This window comes from Macrotis lagotis, chromosome 1 (genome assembly GCF_037893015.1).
Source record: "Macrotis lagotis isolate mMagLag1 chromosome 1, bilby.v1.9.chrom.fasta, whole genome shotgun sequence".
Taxonomy (NCBI): Eukaryota; Metazoa; Chordata; class Mammalia; order Peramelemorphia; family Peramelidae; genus Macrotis; species Macrotis lagotis.
Window position 1 is genome coordinate 286,193,106 of NC_133658.1, and position 18,886 is coordinate 286,211,991.

General features: G+C 38.5%; 1 protein-coding gene across 2 annotated transcripts in view; it reads left to right on the plus strand.

Moving 5' to 3' along the window:
• Positions 1–793: 793 nt before the first annotated feature.
• LOC141505181 (guanine nucleotide exchange factor VAV2) overlaps positions 794–18,886 on the plus strand; it is an 81,941-nt gene continuing 63,848 nt past the window's right edge. Inside the window, exons 1-2 of one of the 2 annotated variants that reach the window (XM_074210757.1) lie at positions 794–1,254; positions 4,028–4,128. In XM_074210757.1, the coding sequence (XP_074066858.1) occupies positions 1,192–1,254; positions 4,028–4,128 (164 nt within the window). In that variant the 5' untranslated portion in view covers positions 794–1,191. The remainder of the gene's footprint in view (positions 1,255–4,027; positions 4,129–18,886) is intronic. The other variant, XM_074210758.1, reaches the window with a different exon arrangement.

The following is an 18,886-nucleotide window of genomic DNA, read 5'->3' on the forward strand; positions in this document are numbered from 1 at the left end:
AAGCCAGAGATGGAGACCATTCTCCTGAAATATTCAACTTTCTCATCTTGGCTCTTTGAAACCTGTCTGTGGAACTTCAGTTTAAGTGTTACTTTCTCCCACAACATAAAAATCAACTCTCCCTTCTCAGGTTGTCTTAGAGAACTTTGGATTTGTCTTTTGTTCCTATCACACATATAATTTAAAAAATTTTTTATTTTATTTTTAATGTGACATGAAATAAGCATTTTTATAACTAATATAATAAAAAAATTGCACAGGAAACTGCAATTATATTATGTACAAATTGCTATTTCTTTTAAATATAAATAAAATTATCATATAATTTTTTTTCCTCCCCTGCCCTAGAGATGGCTACCATTGGGCACAAGTTTGTGTGGTGTGTGTGTGTGTGTGTGTGTGTGTGTGTGTAGGTATGCATACCCACCTAAACGCACATTTTATTTATCTATATCTATATAATATATATATACATAAAATTATTCTATACATAACTTTGTTAATCAGTTCTTTGCTTGGATGCAAATAGTGTCTTCTTACATGTGGTCTTTATAGTTAATTTGGGTATTTATAGTACTCAAAATGACTTATTCATCCAAAGTTGTTCTTAGTATACCACACTCTCTTATTCTGCTCATTTCACTCTTCATTATTTTGTACAGGTTCACTTTTGTAAAATATTATATATATATATATATATATATATATATATATATATATATATTATATACAAAATATTTTTAATTTAGAAAAGTTTTTTATATCATGTTATTGCATTCTATCCTTAATGTGTGAAACATTGTTTTGTTATTTGGGCATCCCCTCCCCCATTCTTTGTACTTATATCCACAGTACCTGATTCATAGTAGCCACTTCAAAAATACTTGTTTATTGAGAGATTAATGGCATATATTGCAGAAAAACACAATACCTACCTTCAAGGAATTTAACTGTTGATGGGGTTCTGACTGAGGGCCTTTAACATTGTTCACTGAACTGAATAAATGTTCTTTGAACTGAATTAAAATGAGTCTCAAATGCAAACTGATCTTGAGCTCCAATTCTGGTCATCCTCCTTCTTGATAGAGGCAGAGATAAAGGAAATAGCCTCCTTTCTCCCTTTGAGAAGGTATTCACTCCCAAAGAAATGACATTCCCTATGCTCTGTGGTCTCCTCTTTTTCAGAACTATATGAATCCTCTGAAGCTGGTGTTGAGCCCCCTGGACATGACAGCCATCTTTATCAACCTAGAGGTAAGAGTCTCAAAGGGGATGTGCTTTCCTCTTTCCAGCTTTTATTTTATGTACCCATTGGTTCTCACTCTATGAAGCTGAAGGGAAGCATTACTGATTCCCAGTGCTCCTGGAACATTGATCCCTAGATCAGATACTTGGCACTATAATTCCAACAAATTTCATAATTATCCTTGTGTTTTGCTGCTAGGAGTTCATTGCTTCTGTATCTCTTAACTTCTTTTTTGAAAGGTAGTTGGACATAGTCAACCGATGTCTGCCAAGTAGATCTAATACTTCCTATCTCACCAGGACTTAAGTGAGAATGTACAAGAAAGTGGTGAGAGACACCACCTTTTAAGGTATAGGAAGTTTAGCCTCTTAATCAGGAAGATTTGGGTTTAAAACTTGCTTCTGACATTGACTTTTTGACCTTTGGCAAGTCACTTAACTTTTCACTACACTAGGCAATGAAGGTGCCATCCTAAAGTAAGTTCCTTAGCTGGAGCTCCTGACCCTGGAAAAAATCACAGGTTTTGCTTTTGGAAAAGCAGTATTAGAAGGGAGAAAAATCCCATGAAAATATTTTGAATTCTTTGGAAAAGAGGAACTGTGAGAATATCAAGGAATATGAAAGGCTGTTTTGACCAATAAGAACTTTCTCAATAGCCTGAGAGAGGCATTTCTCTGCACCTTTAGGGGAAACAGTTTACAGGTATGCACACCTGGAGCTTCATATGAACATAATTACTACAGGGAAGAGGGAAATAATATTTAGGCATGATGTCTCAGAATACACACATTAATGGAGTTTCTCAGAGACTATATGTCAGATTTGTAGCCTAGCTAATCAGCACTTGCTACAGTAGCCAAAATATGTGAACAGTTGACACACTTGCATGGATCTCCTGCTTTGGCCTCCCTCGTTCTCATTGGCACAAGGAGACTAAGAATAGGCAACAAGAACATCTGGACCTTATCTCTCCAAGTGAAATCCTGCTCTCCATCTTGCGTACTCATTGAGGTCAGGATGATGAGAGAGTTCTGTTTGTCTTCAGTTCTTCCAGGGAGCAGATGACCAAAATGCATAATGGAATTCTTATAAGAAACTAGGATGGACCTTTCAAGCAATTGTTATTATCTCTGAGATAATAAATTGTTGAGAAGGTGCTAATCTGCATTGATAGAAAGCTTCCTTCTCCAGGAATTTCTGGTATCAATGACATCTCAGGTCTAGTCCATGGGTAAGGTATAATGTAAATGCTAAGGGATATAAGGATAAATTAGACTCAGGTTCTACTTTCAAAGAGTTTACTTTATAAGTGATGATAAGCTGAGAAACAGCATTACAAATCACTATGTTACAATGAGAGTAAGATGAATAAAAAGAAAAATTCCAAGTGTATTATGAGAAATGTTATGGAGGGCAAGATCATCTTGAGTCTTAGTGTCTTTGTATCCTCAGTGTCTAACCTAGTGCATTGTACACAATAGGCATTTAAGAAATGCTTGTTCATGATGCTGAGCTAGATGAGCAGAACCAGAAAAACATTGTACACCCTAACAGCAACATGGGGATGATGATCAACCTTGATGGACTTGCTCATCCCTTCAGTGCAACAACCAGGGACAATTTTGAGCTATCTGCAATGGAGAATATAATCTGTATCCAGAGAAAGAATTATGGTCTTTGAATAAAGACCAAAAATCATTTACCGTCAAATTAGAAAAAAAGTTGTATTATTAAGTAATTTTACTATCTCATACTTTATTTTTCTTCCTTAAGGATATGATTTCTCTGTCATCACATTCAACTGAGATCAATGTATAGCATGGAACCAATGTAAAGACTGGCAAATTGCCTTTTGTGGGGGGGGAAGCAAGAATGGTGGGGGGAAATTGTAAAACTCAAATAAATAAAATCTTTCTTAAAAACAAGAAATGCTTGGGGGCGGCTAGGTGATGCAGTGGATAGAGAACCGGCCCTGGAGTCAGGAGTACCTGAGTTCAAATCCAACCTCAGACACTTAATAATTACCTAGCTGTGTGGCCTTGGGCAAGCCACTTAACCCCATTGCCCAGCAAAAAACCTAAAAAAAATAAACCAAGAAATGCTTTTTCATATAAATTGGACTATTCTTGGATGTGGGCAAGTTTATAAGATGTATGTAGGAAGGCTTCATGGAGAAAGTGTATCAAGGATAGATGGATGTCAAGCTCAGAAACAAGATATCAAGCTCAAATTGACAGTCAAGTTGAGTAATATCATTTTGTAAAGACAGATAATATTTCTAAAGCAGAAATCTCCTTATCCTCCACCCCCCACCCCAACTCAGCCTCCTCCATTATAAGGTTAGAAGAATTCCTAGTGGGAAATAGGACATGAACTGGCTTTCTGAGTTTTTCTCTCTTTGAATAATGGCTTAAGAAGTAGCCCAAGAAATGGACCAACAACAGCTTGTGCTATTCCATCCTTGTTCATTTACAGTACCCAGGCTACTTGAGGTTCACTACTATATGTTATGACAGGCTAATGTATGCTGTTGGACTCCCATTAGATTTAGTAAAGGGACTTTAATAAGCTCAAAACTCCCATATACATTTATCATTGTATAACCTTCTAACTTAATTACACACTAGTATTTATGGTGATTCAGGGATATATCTTTCAGGAGTCTCTTACATTGCAACACTTAATGGAAACAAAAAGGGATCATAAGATTGTTTACAAGAATTGTGAACCCTTCCTATATGGTGACTGTACAGTAACATGCTGCCTGTTCCTTCATTTCAGGATTTAATTAAAGTGCACAACAGCTTCCTAAGGGCCATTGATGTATCAATGATGGCTGGTGGGAGCAGTCTGGCCAAAGTCTTTCTAGAATTCAAAGAAAGGTAAGTTTCTTTGGGACTTTTTGTCCCCATAGTATCGTCCGCCCTTGGGAAACAATGTGAGTTATTATTTGTTGTTGATGATGGGAAAATGCCCTCAGAGAAAGGGAGCTTAAAGAACAATCCATGGGAGTTCATTTGAGTGAAAAACTCACCAACGTTCTGATTCAGGATGCTAAGAAAAGCTTAGATTTTAATTCACAGGTTACTTCAAAGTTCATACGTTATTACAGTAAGTTCACAAATCATTACATAAAGTTCACATGTGACTGCAAATAGTTTGCAGGTTAACCTCTCTGGAGAAACAGCAAGATAGTAAGCTATTTAAAGGACAGACTGATCAGCAGAAGATAAGGTTAAAAAGATTAAAATGCTTAAGAGGGGAAAAAAAAAAGAAAGAAGTTTAAGTCAATGTAAATCCAGACACATGTAGCTGGGGCTATATTGTTCCATTCACTTGGCCAGATCATGTGAATCTAGTTTAGAGAAAGAGGTGAGTGGAGGTTGCTGGGAGTCCAGAAAAGGGAAGAGAAAGAAGGAAGATATCAAGAGCTGGGCTGAAGTCCACTCAAACACCTTTCTGTTGGGTGGGATGAGAGTGGTGTTTGAGGAGTGGTTTAGCATCTGACTTCAGGTATTCTCCAATGCTACACCACGGGGCTGTCTCCAAGAAGTGTCTAAGATGGTACTCATTGTGCATGAGGGGCTTTCCACTTACTACATACTATGTTACCTTCTCCTGCCCCAAAAAGCATGACCAAAAATGTCCAATGTGGTTTAGGAAATGGAGATCACAAAATGGTTGACAGAATGAAGAATACTCTTCACAGAACAGAAAAGTCTCAAAATATTATATATTTTCTCTGTACCCTACTTCACTATCAGCAATCCTACTCCTAAGGAAATGATGGGCAGCAATGTTACCAAATATAGTTTGATGTAAAACTTGTCAGGAGACTTTGGTTCTACTCCCAACTCACTGGGCCTCAGTTTTCTCATTGATTAAATGGGAATCCTGCCTTATTGTTTTATCAAATTGAATCATATATGTGAAAGCTTTTTGAAAATTATAAAGTGGGGGGCCTCTAGGTGGCGCAGTGGATAGAGCACCAGTCCTGGAATCAGGAGGACCTAAGTTCAAATCTGGCCTCAGACACTTAATAACTACCTAACTGTGTGGCCTTGGGCAAGCCACTTAACCCCACTGTCTAGCAAAAAATAAAGTGATAAAGTGGGGGGCAGCTGGGTGACTCAGTGAATAGAGCAAGGGCCCTGGAGTCAGAATGCCCTGAGTTCAGACCTTATCTGACCTCAGACACATAATACTTACTTAGCAAGTATAATACTCACTTGACCAAGTCACTTAAACCAACACTACCACCCCCATTGCTTTGCAAAACAACAAAAAAAAAAAAAGAAAAGAGTTTTCTGGAAAATCAGATTGTGTTCATCAAATGAGATATTATTTATAGAATACTTAGCCCAGGTGCTGTATAAATGCTTATTATCTTCACTTCCTCCCAGATAAGAGTTATATCATGGACTGTGTCTCAACTATACAAAGAACAAAGAGGATTTCCATTGGCTCAGAATGTTAGAGCAAGAAAAGACTTTAGTGACTCTAATCTAATCTCATTTTACAGATTTTGGGGGGAAGTGACTTGACCAAAGTCACACAGTTAGTTATAGAGGAAAGTCAGTACTTGAATACCAAAAACTTGCTTCTCAACCATGTGTGTTTCTACTATATTATGTAGTTTCCTGGCCAAGCACTCAAGAGCTCCCATATTTTCCCCTTTTCTTCTTTGCAGCTGCCCAATAAGAATACCCAGGAAGCCTGAGAAAAACTGAAATAGTTAGCTTTGATGAATAAAAAATCCTTTAATATTTTTAATCCAATCAGAGGCTAGGCTTCAGCTGTGGAATGATGCCAGGGGGAATTAAACTGGTGTCTAGACATAGAAATATCATTCAGTAGTCAATAACTCTAGAAATATCATCTGCATTAATAACCGACCATTAGGTTAGATACTCCATTATGCATGATGCTTCTTTTAGAAAGTAAATATTTATGATGAAAAGATAGCAAAACTAATTTACAAAAAAAATAGAGAAGATGGATTGATCTCTTTTATGGGACACATTTAGTTATCCCCCCCCCCCTTTGTTATGTTCCTCCTTTCTTAAATAACTCCTTATTATGGTAGTTTTAGAAACCAAATCTTCTGCTCTTCCCTCTTTGTTGTTCTGGGTCAATGAACAATAGGGTTAAGGACTTTAATGTAAAGGGAAGTTCCTGGGACCTAGAATCCAAACTTTCATTCAGGTTAGAGGGCAGGGAGATTGGAGCTCTCAGTGGTTAGGAGAAATCAATAGCCTTCAAAAGAGACAAATCACATTCAGCAAGTTTCAACAGCTAGGACAAACAGAAACTAGGAAATACTTAACAGTTATCTAATCACTTGTATATGGAATTAGAATTAAAGATGAAAGGAACTTCAGAGAACATTTTAGCCTCATTTTACAAAAGAAATCAAGACCCAAGGAGATTAATTTACAGAAACAAAGTCAAAGAATCTTAGATTTAGAGTTAGAAAGGTCCTAAGAGACCAATGAATTCAGCTCCCCATCTCCCTCCTTACCCCCATTTTGCAAAAAAAGAGGACTGAGTTCATAGAGAGCTTAAGCAACTTGCCCAGTAGTATCTGTGGTAGAATCTGAATCCAGGCCCTCCTGACTCCAAGGTCAATATTATATCCTCTTTTGTTTGCTGCAGATCACAGAGGTAGCAAATATCAAAGTCAAAACTTGGATTCAGATCCTTTAAGCCCAGAGTGAGGGCTTGTCCTGTCTCCCGAGGTCCCACTCTTTCTGCCCTACCATGTTGCTTCTTACATGCTTTCATGGAATACTTCTGAAGATTTGAAGGATGAGGTGGGATGTGATCTGGGTATTGAAGGATCATTACAAAATGGTCTCTATGGTTTGACTTCTCCAGTTTCGGTGTTCCTGAAGAGAATGTATTTTTAAGTGTTGCTTTTGATTGGTCAATTAAGGCAGATGGAAGGGTGGAAGTGAACCACTGGAACCATCAGGCCTTGACTCCTTTTGTCCTGGATCTGTGTTCCATTCCTCTGGGACCATTTCTGGAACTGTCTTAAAAAGCAAGCACCTCATTTTTTGGATGACTGAAACAAGTTGCCCCTCCCCTCCAATACATGCACATACATATACTCCTTGCTTCTGAGGGGTGATTTTTCAATTTTAAGAGATTCTACACCTTCCTTCCCCCCACCCCATTTCCTCTTGCCACTTTGCACTGCACTGTGCTTGTAAGAAAAGCTATAAGTTTTGTGGTTTTGTTGAATAAGAAGGAAAATTTAGTGACTCTTTGAAGTGAGGGCAGGTGGGATTTGAGGGTCAAGCAACTCAGCCTGTTTCTCCAGATTCCTTTCTTGTAAGGAATAAATCATTTGTTTATCTAGTTGCCCTCCTCTAGGGACTTGTCTGCCCCTCCCCCTAGGCTCTTAGGTAGCTATGCTCAAATACTGCTTATCCTGATTTGTGCGACTTGAGCTTGGATAGCAGGCCTGGGAAGTGGAACATGGTGAGGAGGTCAGTCCTCTGACCCACTTTTCATAAAGAATCTACAAATAGGTTCTTCCACTTACCTAGAAACCAGCCAGATTCAGAGATGAATTAATCAGCTCTACAGCTGCAGCCTAGACATGTTTGATTGACAGCTAAAAATCCTCCCCCAGGTGGCAGAGACTCAGCTCTCAGGAGAGGAAGACATTTCTTGGAACCTTCATTAGCCAGGCTGTGCCATTCTGCTCCACGAGGCTGAGAGTGTGGGGAGGGCTGCTGATGAGTGGAAGTGTCAGTTGCTTCTTCCTGCATTTCATTAGGATGGCTGCAGTGAACAGGTCTAGCCCTGGGCCTCTGCTAACTGATGACCTTTGTGAGGGAGTCTCTAATTTCCCAGTACACAGAGATCTCAGCCCCATTTAACCCACTGTCTGGCTTATCAGATTCTCTTTGTCTTGGGCTGCCTCATACTGCTTATCAATGACCTGATGGATAGATGCAGGAAGAAAAAAATTGGACCTCCCATTTTGACTGACTGCCTATACTGATATTTCTGCGAATTTTCGGGGGTGGGGGGACTCCTTGGAAGTATGCAGTGACTTCCTATTTTCTTTAGGATAAAATACAAACTTAACCTCACACTTGAAGCCCCCCCAACAAAAAAAAATTCTTCCATTTATCTTGACTCGATTTTCCTTCAAAGAAAGGAAAAGAGAATAGACATTTATAAAATGACTACTACCATATGCCAGCCATTTCACTAAGTGGTTTAAAAATATCATCTCGGGGCGGCTAGGTGGCATAGTGGATAAAGCACCTGTCCTTGAGTCAGGAGTACCTGGGTTCAAATCCAGTCTCAGACACTTAATAATTACCTAGCTGTGTGGCCTTGGGCAAGCCACTTAACCCCGTTTGCCTTGCAAAAAAAAAAAACACCAACCTAAAAAAACCCCTAAAAATATCATCTCATTTTATCCTCACAAAAAGCCTGAAAGATAGGTGCCATTATTTTGCAGTTGAGAGAAGACCAAGGTTAAGTGATTTGCCCAAGGTCATACAGGTAGTGTATGTATGAGATTAGATTTGAATTCAAGCCTTCCTGACTGAAGACCCAATACCTCTCTCCACTGCAATGTCTAACTGCCCTCAAAGCTCAAGTTCTGTATTATCTTCAATGCAAAAGCTTTCCTGATTCCCCCACTGCCATCTTTGCCCACATTCTATACTTTTAGTGAAATGTAATATTCTTAAGGCAGGAACTGTTTTCCTTCCTTGTATCCCCAGCACCCAGCTCTAAACCTTACACATCACAGGCAGTTGATAAAAGCATCTTAAAATGAATTGGTATATAAATTTGAGTTATTATCTGACCTTCCCAACATTCCAGGTGTGTACCCATTAACTTACTTTCAGTCCTTAATCTTTTTTTAATTTTTTTTTTTTTTTGCAAGGCAATGGGGTTAAGTGGCTTGCCCAAGGCCACACAGCTAGGGGATTGTTAAGTGTCTGAGGCTGGATTTGAATTCAGGTACTCCTGACTCCAGGGCTGGTGCTCTATCCACTGCACCACCTAGCTGCCCCCCCCCCCCACTTTATAATTCAGTCCTTAATCTTGAGTTCATCAGTTTTCTCTCTGGAGGTGGACAACATTTTTCATCTTGAGTTCTTTAAAGTTGTAATGGGTCATTGTGTTGATAAAAGTTTCTAAGTCTTTCTCAGTATTAACCCTTTTTCACAGGCAAAGAAGGTCCAGAAGTTAAGTAGTGAATAACTGTCTGTCAGAATGATCTCATGATTCCCAGTTGGGGATTCTTTCTTTTTTATGTTAATATGCTTTATATGATATTATATGATATGATATGATATTACAATACATTACATTATATTATATTATAATATTTTTATGTTTATATATTTTATATTATCTTCACAACCCATATGGAAATTAATACTTAGTATACAATTATTGAATTGAATTGTTCGTACAATTCCAGAATCCCAGACTTTAAAAGGACATCAGGACATCACTGATCACCCAGTTCAATAAGTATCTCATCAAGAATTCTTTCTATAACATTGCTGATTTGCAGTCATCCAGCATTTGAATACAAGCCTCCAGAGAATACAAACTTCCCCTCCAGGGAAGCTTGCTGTCTCTGGGAAGAGTCTTAGTTGACTTTAGGAGAATTCTAAAGAGAATTCTTTTTCTTACATTGAACCACTTCATCATTGAAGCCCCTCTCATACTTGAAGACAGCTTTCATATCCACCCACTTCCTCAAGTCTTCTTTTCTCTTTGCCAAGCATCTCTAGTTTCTTCAGTTGGTTTTCATATTGTCGTGAACTGGAAGTCCTTCACCATGCTCCTCAGCTTCTCAGAAGGAGTTGAGTAATAGAGAGGATTCAGGACAGACATGATTTACAGTCCCCTGCTGCCTTTCATTTCTGACTACAAAGTGGGTTAGCAGTTGAAAGTATACTGTCTGTAAGAGAACCAGGGAGATATTTTCCAAGAAATTTTGGAGAAACCTTTGGGGTCTGATAGCAACATAGTAGATTTTGATCCCTTGGTGTAAGGCTCAGCATTTGGTGTTACTAGTTGTAATACATCTAGTGCTGGTGGTAGGGGTGGAGGTTATAATGTAAGATAAAAATAAATTGGAAATGGCGAGGGAGATGATTTATGAAGGGCTTTGACTGCCAGAGGATTTTCTATTTGATCCTGGAGGTAGGAGAGAACTACTGGAGTTGGGTGAATAGTGGGATGACATGGTCAAATGTGCAATTTAGGAGAATCATTTTGTTAGCTTAGTGGAGAGTAACTGGAGTGGGGAAGAACTTGTGGCAAGAAGTCACTGTAAGAGAAAAGAAAGCAGCATTTCCAAAGGTCTTCCAGGCTCTACTCCCAGCACTCTACCAGCAGTGTCAAACTCAAATAGAAAATATGAATCACTATTCTGTATATAAAGATCCCTGGAGTTCATATATTGTCTTAGTTTTTAAAATGCAATGTTGTTTATGCTTTGTTGTATTTACTTTATTAACTATTTCCCAATTACATTTTAATCTGATTTGGGCGACACTTGTGGTCCATAGATCATATGTTTGACAATTCTGTTCTTTATAACCAAGATCTTCATGACTCTGAAGCTAAACCTCTACTATACTTAAGTGTTGTTAATGCAAGAATAATTATCCCTCATTTAGTAGATGAGAAACCTAAAGCCAAAGAATGGGAAATGACTCACTTAACAGTCATACTGCCAGTAATATTAAAGTTCAGGAATTCTAATGCCACAAGGGTTCCCAGGTTTGAAAATGTTCAATCATAAATTAAGTGATAAATTGTTACTTCTGAGAAGTTGGAGAGTATTCAATTGAAAGGTTTCTTTAATTGGGTAAAGGATTGGACAAATTCCCCAGGTACCCTCTGACTCTGTGAGGCTATCATACTTCATATTTAGTGCCTCTTACCCATTTGTGTTGAAACAACATGGTGATCTCTGAAATCCTAGACATTCTAACCTGGAATGTGTGGGAATTCAAGGAAATTTTATCTTGAAAAACAACTTTGTGAACAATCTTTTTTTGTCCTGGTTCTAGCAATGGACCCTACTCAATGAGTCTATTACTAACTCTGATCCAAGCTTTTACTAACTATATATACAAGCACAGGCTTAGCATAGAACTTAAATGTTTCTGCTTCCAAACAACACTGTTTGGAAAACCTGTTTGTCTGGTATTCTCTTTCTGATCTTCTTCATATCCCTCTATTTCTAGTGGTTTAACAGAGGCACTTTCCTAAATACCTAAATTTCTAAGACAAGGACCTGTAATTTCCCAACCCTCTTCTTTTCCTCTTCCTATAAATCCTTAAGCAAATTAAACAATCATAGAATCAAAGGCTTAGAGCTGTAAGAGACTTTAGAGAGCTCAAGTAACCTACTCTGGATATACTATGAATGATTAAGAAGCAGAATTTTTAGGGAGAGAGTGAGGGGGAATGGGAGAATAGAGCTGAGGAGACTAGACCTTATTGTCTGATGCCCCTTTAGCTCTTTTGGTTTCCTTAAAGTGTAAATGCACATAATTCTATTTATGCCTAAAATTGACATTGCAAAGAAAATATCCTGGGATTGCTTTGCATTGGGGGGGGGGGGCAGCAATTGGGGCTAAGTGACTTGCCCAGGGTCACACAGTTAGTGAGGATCTGAAGCTGAAATTGAACTCAAATCCTCCCAACTCCAGGATTGGTGCTCTATCATTGTGATAACCTAGCTGTTCCTTGGTTTAAAATTTTTTTAACTTTTTTTTTTATTTTTGGTTTTTGTCTTGTCCAAGGCTGTACAGCTAGGTAATTATTAAGTGTCTGAGGTCACATTTGAACTCAGGTTCTCTCAACTCCACTGTCAATGCTCTATCCACTGTGCCACCTAAGCCACCCTGGTTTACAATTTTAATACTAACTATATAAATTCTTTTTTTCCCATTCAACAAGCATTGAGTGTTTGCCTATTATATGCAAAGCTTTGTTAGGTGACAGAAATTAAAAAATGAAAAAATCATACTCCCCCTGACTTCAAAGTTCTTTTAGGGAGCAAATAGACAGAGCCTTAAAGAAAAACTGGAAGAAAGTGAAATTTTTTATCCTCTTGGTTTCCTTACCTATTCAATGAGGTTATTATTAGCACATGCCTCATTGGATTGTTGTGAGACTTGAGTCAAATAACATATGTGAAGAATAAAATTGGGCAAGCCATAAAGTGACCTAGAAATGTCAGCTGATATTGTTGTTGCTGTTGTTCTTATCATTACCACGACTAGGCTCATCCACTTCATTCACTCCAGATATGGGAACTATTGGCTAACTAAATTTTGAAAGAAGTATGTGGGATGGCCAGGAGGTGGCTTAGGGGTTTTGGTGTGGTTTTGGGGGATGGGCTTTGGTCCCCTTCTAATAGAAAAGGAGTACAAAAGAACCTAGTTTCCCATAATTACCTGCAGAATTTTTAGCTGCCCTATAGGGAGAACTGCAGAAGAGTAAGTTGAACCCTTTTCGCATTATTTAAATGAAGATTTGCAGAGGGCTTTCATGCATAAAGCCTGTCAGAATAAGATTAAAGGGACATTTTTACCATCTGTGGCTTTCATGAGTTTTCAGAGATAAGGATTCTGAGACAGGTGAATAGTGACTTCACATTTTGGAATTTGAAACCAGATGATAAGAGGCAATTAGGAGGTGATTAACATTGATTTGAAGACTAGGGTAGTGGGGCTGTGAGCCTTGAAGAAATATCTTTTATCTTTAAAGCTCTCTGTTTTGGTCCTGTTTGGGGACCTAATCCAGAAAGGAGAGCTGGTCTCCCTCCATTCTCATTTTATTAAAGATCAGAGGACAAGTTTGAATTCCAGCTAGACATGCCTGAGGGTAGGGTTTAGATACCAACTTCTAATGGATGGCCCCAGGGAGCTTTCTTTGCAAGGGAAGCTCAAACACAATTTGAGCCCCCTGTTGTCTTTACACTTAGCAGGTGGGAGTTCAAAGCTTGCAAAGATGTCTTTGGAAAATAGAGCATCTGGTGGCTAGGTGGGGTGGCTAGGTGGCCTAGTGGATAGAGCACTAGACCTGAAGTCAAGAGTACCTGAGTTCAAATCTGGCCTCAGACACTTAATAGTTACCTAGCTGTGTGGCCTTGGGCAAGCCACTTAACCCCACTGCCTTGCAAAAACTTAAAAAAAAAAGGAAAGTAGAGCATCCGTAGACTAGTCTGACAAATTTTATACCAGATACAAAAGATGAAGACAAATAATAGTGTTTAAGGACCTCCTCACTACTATTTCTTCTTTACATTGTCAGTACTTAGAATTTGAGTCTAGAAAGTCTAGAAAGGGACCTTAGAAAACATCCAATCCAGGACTCATGGGTATGGTATTGGGGTTGGAGTCAGAAGGACTTGAGTTCAAATACTGTCTCAGAGGCTGCCTATGTGACCCTAGACAAATCATTCATTCTGTACCTCAGTTTCTCCATTTGTATGTGAATTAGGGTGGACTCAATGGCCTCTGAGGTCCCTTAATAGTTCTAAGACTATGATCTTATGAACAAGTACAATCATCTCTTTTTTGGGATTAACATCCTTAGACCTGAAGAGATGAGGCACTTTGCCTAAGGATGCACAGGTATTAGGTACAAGAACCAGGACTTGAACCCAGGTTCTCTGACTTGGAATGTAGTACTCTTTCCATCTTATTTTGTCTTTCTCTGTAGGTCATTCCATAATCTATTCTTGCCATCTCACATCTCCCTTCTGTTGCCAAGTCTTCTTTCTGTCTTCATAGCATCTCTTCTCTGTCTCATCTCCACTGCCCCATCCTGGGACAGGCTCTCATCTTCCAATGTCAGGACAATTGTTTTAGCCTTATTTGAGCTTAGTAATCCTCAAGTCTCTCTTTGCTCCAGTGTATTCTTCACTCAGATACTAAACAGATTTTCCTGGAGCACAGATCTAACTGAACCTTCACCACCATGACCACTGGCCATCAGTTAACTCCAATGGCTCTCTATTACCTCTAAGATCAAATGTAAAAAATCTATGTTTTTGATTTTAAACCCTTCATATTTGTTTCCTTTCTATCTTTCCAGTCTTCTTTAAACTTTATTCCCCTCCCCATACTCTATGATTTAGTAGGTCTTGATCTTCTTTCAGTTTTTTATGCAAGATATTTCATTCCTTGACTCCATGCCTTTTTACTCATTTTTTACCCAAACATCCTTGCCATGCCTGGAATGCCTTTCCTCATTATCTCTACCCCCTGGCTTCCCTAGTTTCCTTCAAGACTCAGCCTAAATACCTTTTGCAGAGGTTTCTCTAGCCCCCCTTTCAAACTTCTCCCTCTTTCTAGTATCTTTCCTCTGAGATTTTTGTTGTTGAGTCATTACAGTTATGTTTAACTTTCTGTGACCCATTTGGAGTTTTCTTGGCAAAGATACTGGAGTAGTTGGTCATTTCCTTCTACAGCTCATTTTACAGATGGGGAAACTGAGGCCAACTAGGTTAAGTGACTTGCCCAGAGTCATCCAACTAGTCGGTATCTGAGTACAGATTTGAACTCGGATCCTTTTGACTCCAGGCTAAGCATTCTATCCACTGTGCCATCTAGCTGTTTACTCCTCTGAAATTTCTATTTATCCTATATACATCTTGTATATGCAATTTTTTGTATGATCTCTCCTTTATTAGAATATGGGATCCTCAAGAATAGAATGTTTTTCTTGTTTTTACAGCACAATGGCTGTCTTATAGTAGGAACTTAAGTGCTCATTGATTAACTGATCTCTAGTCATCACCTCTCTTCAAAGATTAGTCTTGTATTTTCAACTGCCTACTGAAATAGATATCTCACCTACTCCTCAAACTCAACCAATGTCATCATCTTTCCCCTCCTCTTTCTGTTCCCTAGTCATGAATCTTCCTCACCATCTGCAGCACTCTGCCTCTTTTCCACTTCCACTGCTACTACTCTGGCTCAAATCCATAGCAACTCTCACCTGGACTGTTGAAATAGCCTCCTAATTGACTTCCTTCTTTCAGTCTTCCTATCCTAATCATCCTTCTAAACCCCAACCACAGTAATCACAGAGCATTGGTCTTATCACTCCTATGATCAAATCTTTCTTTCAGTGGACTTTAATAATATGGCCCTAACATGCCTTCCTAGATTTACAGGACTTTGGATTTAGAAGTAGAAAGAATTTTCAAATAATCTAGTCCACAGATCCAAGGCCCCACATATAGAGCCAAGAAGGGGCAGAATTGAGAATCAAATAGAGATTCTCTGATTCCATATCCTGAGCTCTTTCCAATGTGCCTTGTTCCTTCCAACCTCATTTTACAGAAGAGAAAACAGACTCTAAGAGGTAAAGGGGCTTGTCCATGTCACACAGGTTGTAAATAGCAAAAGCTGTGCCATCTAATTCCAAATCTGATACTCTTTCTGCTATCTTCCCTTACCCCCCCCCCCCTTTTCTTTTCTAATTCAAGGTAGCTCTTTCATTTTTGGTCTGATGTGGAAAACTTAGATTTTCCCTATAAATATTTTCTGGGTGTATGTTAGAGGATCAGATTATCCTTTCCAAATGGCAAGAGATTTCTAGAAGATATCCAAATGGAGAGTAAAGTTAGTCTGCATTGAAACAGCACTAATCCTGCTTTTTAACATACACATTTAGATACACAGAGGATCAGATCACATTCCTCCAAGTAACCCCATCCTGAAAGTTTTTACAACTTCACAGTCAGTCAGTAAAGTGGGCTAGCCCCATCCCCAGACACCACTCTTATCCCAGGGTTCTCACTCCATTTACTACAAAGCTTTCAGGATTCCAAGTAAAGGGGACTAATGGGAGTTGAGTTAAACTTTTGCTGTGCAGTGTTTTTTTTTTCCTCAAGCTTGAATTCAGTCTCAAGTTACCTCTCCCTCCTCCCTCCCCGCCCCCCAGTCTACAGCACTTTGAATTTTCTATTCAACCAGGGTAAGACATTTTTATTACCCTGTGTGAATGACTTCCCTTGGTGGTGACAATTATTGAGATCCTCTGCAGTGATATTTCTTCAAACTCTCATTTAGAACACATTTGCAAGCAAACTCTGGGAGCCGCTGTCGTTGTGCAAGGAATGTTAAGGATAAGAAGTCAGAGGGCAGTTGAGTGACTAACATAATTTGATGATTTTTTTTTTCTCCTGCATGATATTCTCAGAAACATCAAATGGCAGTTTCAAGATGAATGGCTTCAAAAAAGTTGAAATACCTTAGTTAGAGCTCACCTCTCACCTTCCTCCTCCCCAAATTCTGGATTCTCTCAGTTAGGTCACATCTCAGACTTTGCCTGGAAAACTGTGTCTGGTTTCTATCTAGCAAAGTCACGGCAGGAATTGGCAGGGCTTTTTTTTTTTTTTTTTTTTTTTTTTTGCAAAGTGCCTTGTCAGCAAAGTTATTTGTCCAGGTCCTGAGGTTTAAGCTGTTTACTATAGAAAAGCATTTGAGTGAGGGGAAAATCATCAGATGGACCCTAAAAAAGAAAAGATAGAAGCCTTTATTAAGTGACTATAATGTATCAGGCACTGTGCTAAGTGCTTTATGAATATTATCTTATTAGATGCTCATTAATAACCCTGGATAGTGGGTTATTGTTATCCCCATTTGCAGCTGAGAAAATTCAGGTAGACAGAAGTTAAGAAAGTTGCCCAGGATCATACAATTGGTAGGTATCTTAGTCAAATTTGAACTCAGGTTTTCCTGACACCCCCCGCCCCCAGCACTTTATGGGACAACTTCCAAACCTGAATTCATTGGAGTCCTGTTTCTCAGTTTAACACATCTTTATTATACATCTCATACAGTTAATGCGCAAATACTCCAGTTGCTCTGGAATGTATGAACATGGGATATTTCTCCCATAATGCCCATCATCCATCTTTTCCTGCTTATGTAGCTTGCCCAGGTCCTTCCCATAAGTTTGTTACAGGGGATCAGTTCAGTGACCTGGGATATTGCTTCCTTTCTTCTTCTATCTCAAGGATATCAGTGGAGCACACAGGCTAACCATTGGTTATCCCTTACTTTCTTTCATCTCATGACCCACCCAATCTATGTCCATAATGTATTAGCATGAAATTGTAGGGTTGAACTGTATCTTAATGTTCAAACAACTTGAATGCTAGAAAGGACCTTAGAAGTCATAACATCTTGAGCGAGATGAGCAGAACCAGAAAAACATTGTACACCCTAACAGCAACATGGGGGTGATGAGCAACTCTGATGGATTTGCTCATCCCTTCATTGCAACAACCATGGACAATTTTGAGATATCTGCAATGGAAAATAACATCTGTATCCAGAAAAAGTATTATGGACTTTGAACAAAGACCAAAGACTATTACCATCAAATTGGAAAAATAGCATTATATTATAATATAATTTTACTATCTCATACTTTATATTTCTTCCTTAAGGATATGATTTCTCTGTTATCACATTCAACTGAGATCAATGTATAACATGGAACCAATGTAAACACTAACAGAATGCCTTCTGTGGGGGGTGGGGAGGGAAGAAAGAATAGGAGGAAAAATTGTGAAATTCAAAATAAATAAAATCTTTCTTTAAAAAAAAGAAGTCATAGATGATTTTAGAAGCCACCAAACACCTTGTAAAATATCAAAAATGATGGCTTTTGCTATTTTCATTACCTTAGTTTCCCAGTGTAACCTCTTTCCCCTCCATCCAGAGAGTAAAGATTAAAAGAAAAGAAGGGGTAAGTAAAACAAAAATAACCAACACATCAATCAAATTTGATTTTGTATAGTGTTCCAGTTCCAAGATTTTACAGTTTAGGAAACTGAGGCCCCAACGGATCCTGTGACTATGATTCACCTAATAACAGTGGACCTAAACTGTTGTAATTTTAAGCACTTAAATATTAGTTGAACTGTATTCATTGAGTCAACAAGAATTTATTAAATGCCTGTTATATGTCAAGCATTGTGATGGGAGCAAAGGAAACAAGTATAAATTGAGATCGTCCCTGACCTCAAGGGACTGACCTCTTTCAAGGGCTTTCTTTTTCAAAGGTTATTAAACTTTTTGTGTTCTGGACCCCATTGGCTGTTTGGTGACATCTATGAACCCCTTCTCAAAATAGTGTTTTTAAATGCAGAAAATAAGGTACATAAGTTTGCAAAGGGAATCAATTTTATTAAAGTACAGTTATCAAAAGATTTAAACAAGTTCATGCACTCTAGGTGATGAACTTCTGCCTGGAATGAAAAAGCATTTGGGTGCTTACGATGTGCCAAGACTATGTTAAATTATATAGTGAAAATAAAGAGATTTTCTGTTCTTGAAGAACTCAAATTCTAAACATTGGATATAACACATAAAGAAAGATACTCCAGGAACTGACATGGTTTGTAATAAATCTTAAGAGACTAAAAAATATAAATGTTTGTGTGTGTGTGCATATGAACATGCACATTTAGATATGTACACACACACACACACACATACACACATACACACACACACACACACACACACACACACATGTGTAGCAATACAACCTCCTCCCAGTAGTGTGAGCTCCCTGAGAGAAGGGGACAATTTCAAATGCCTT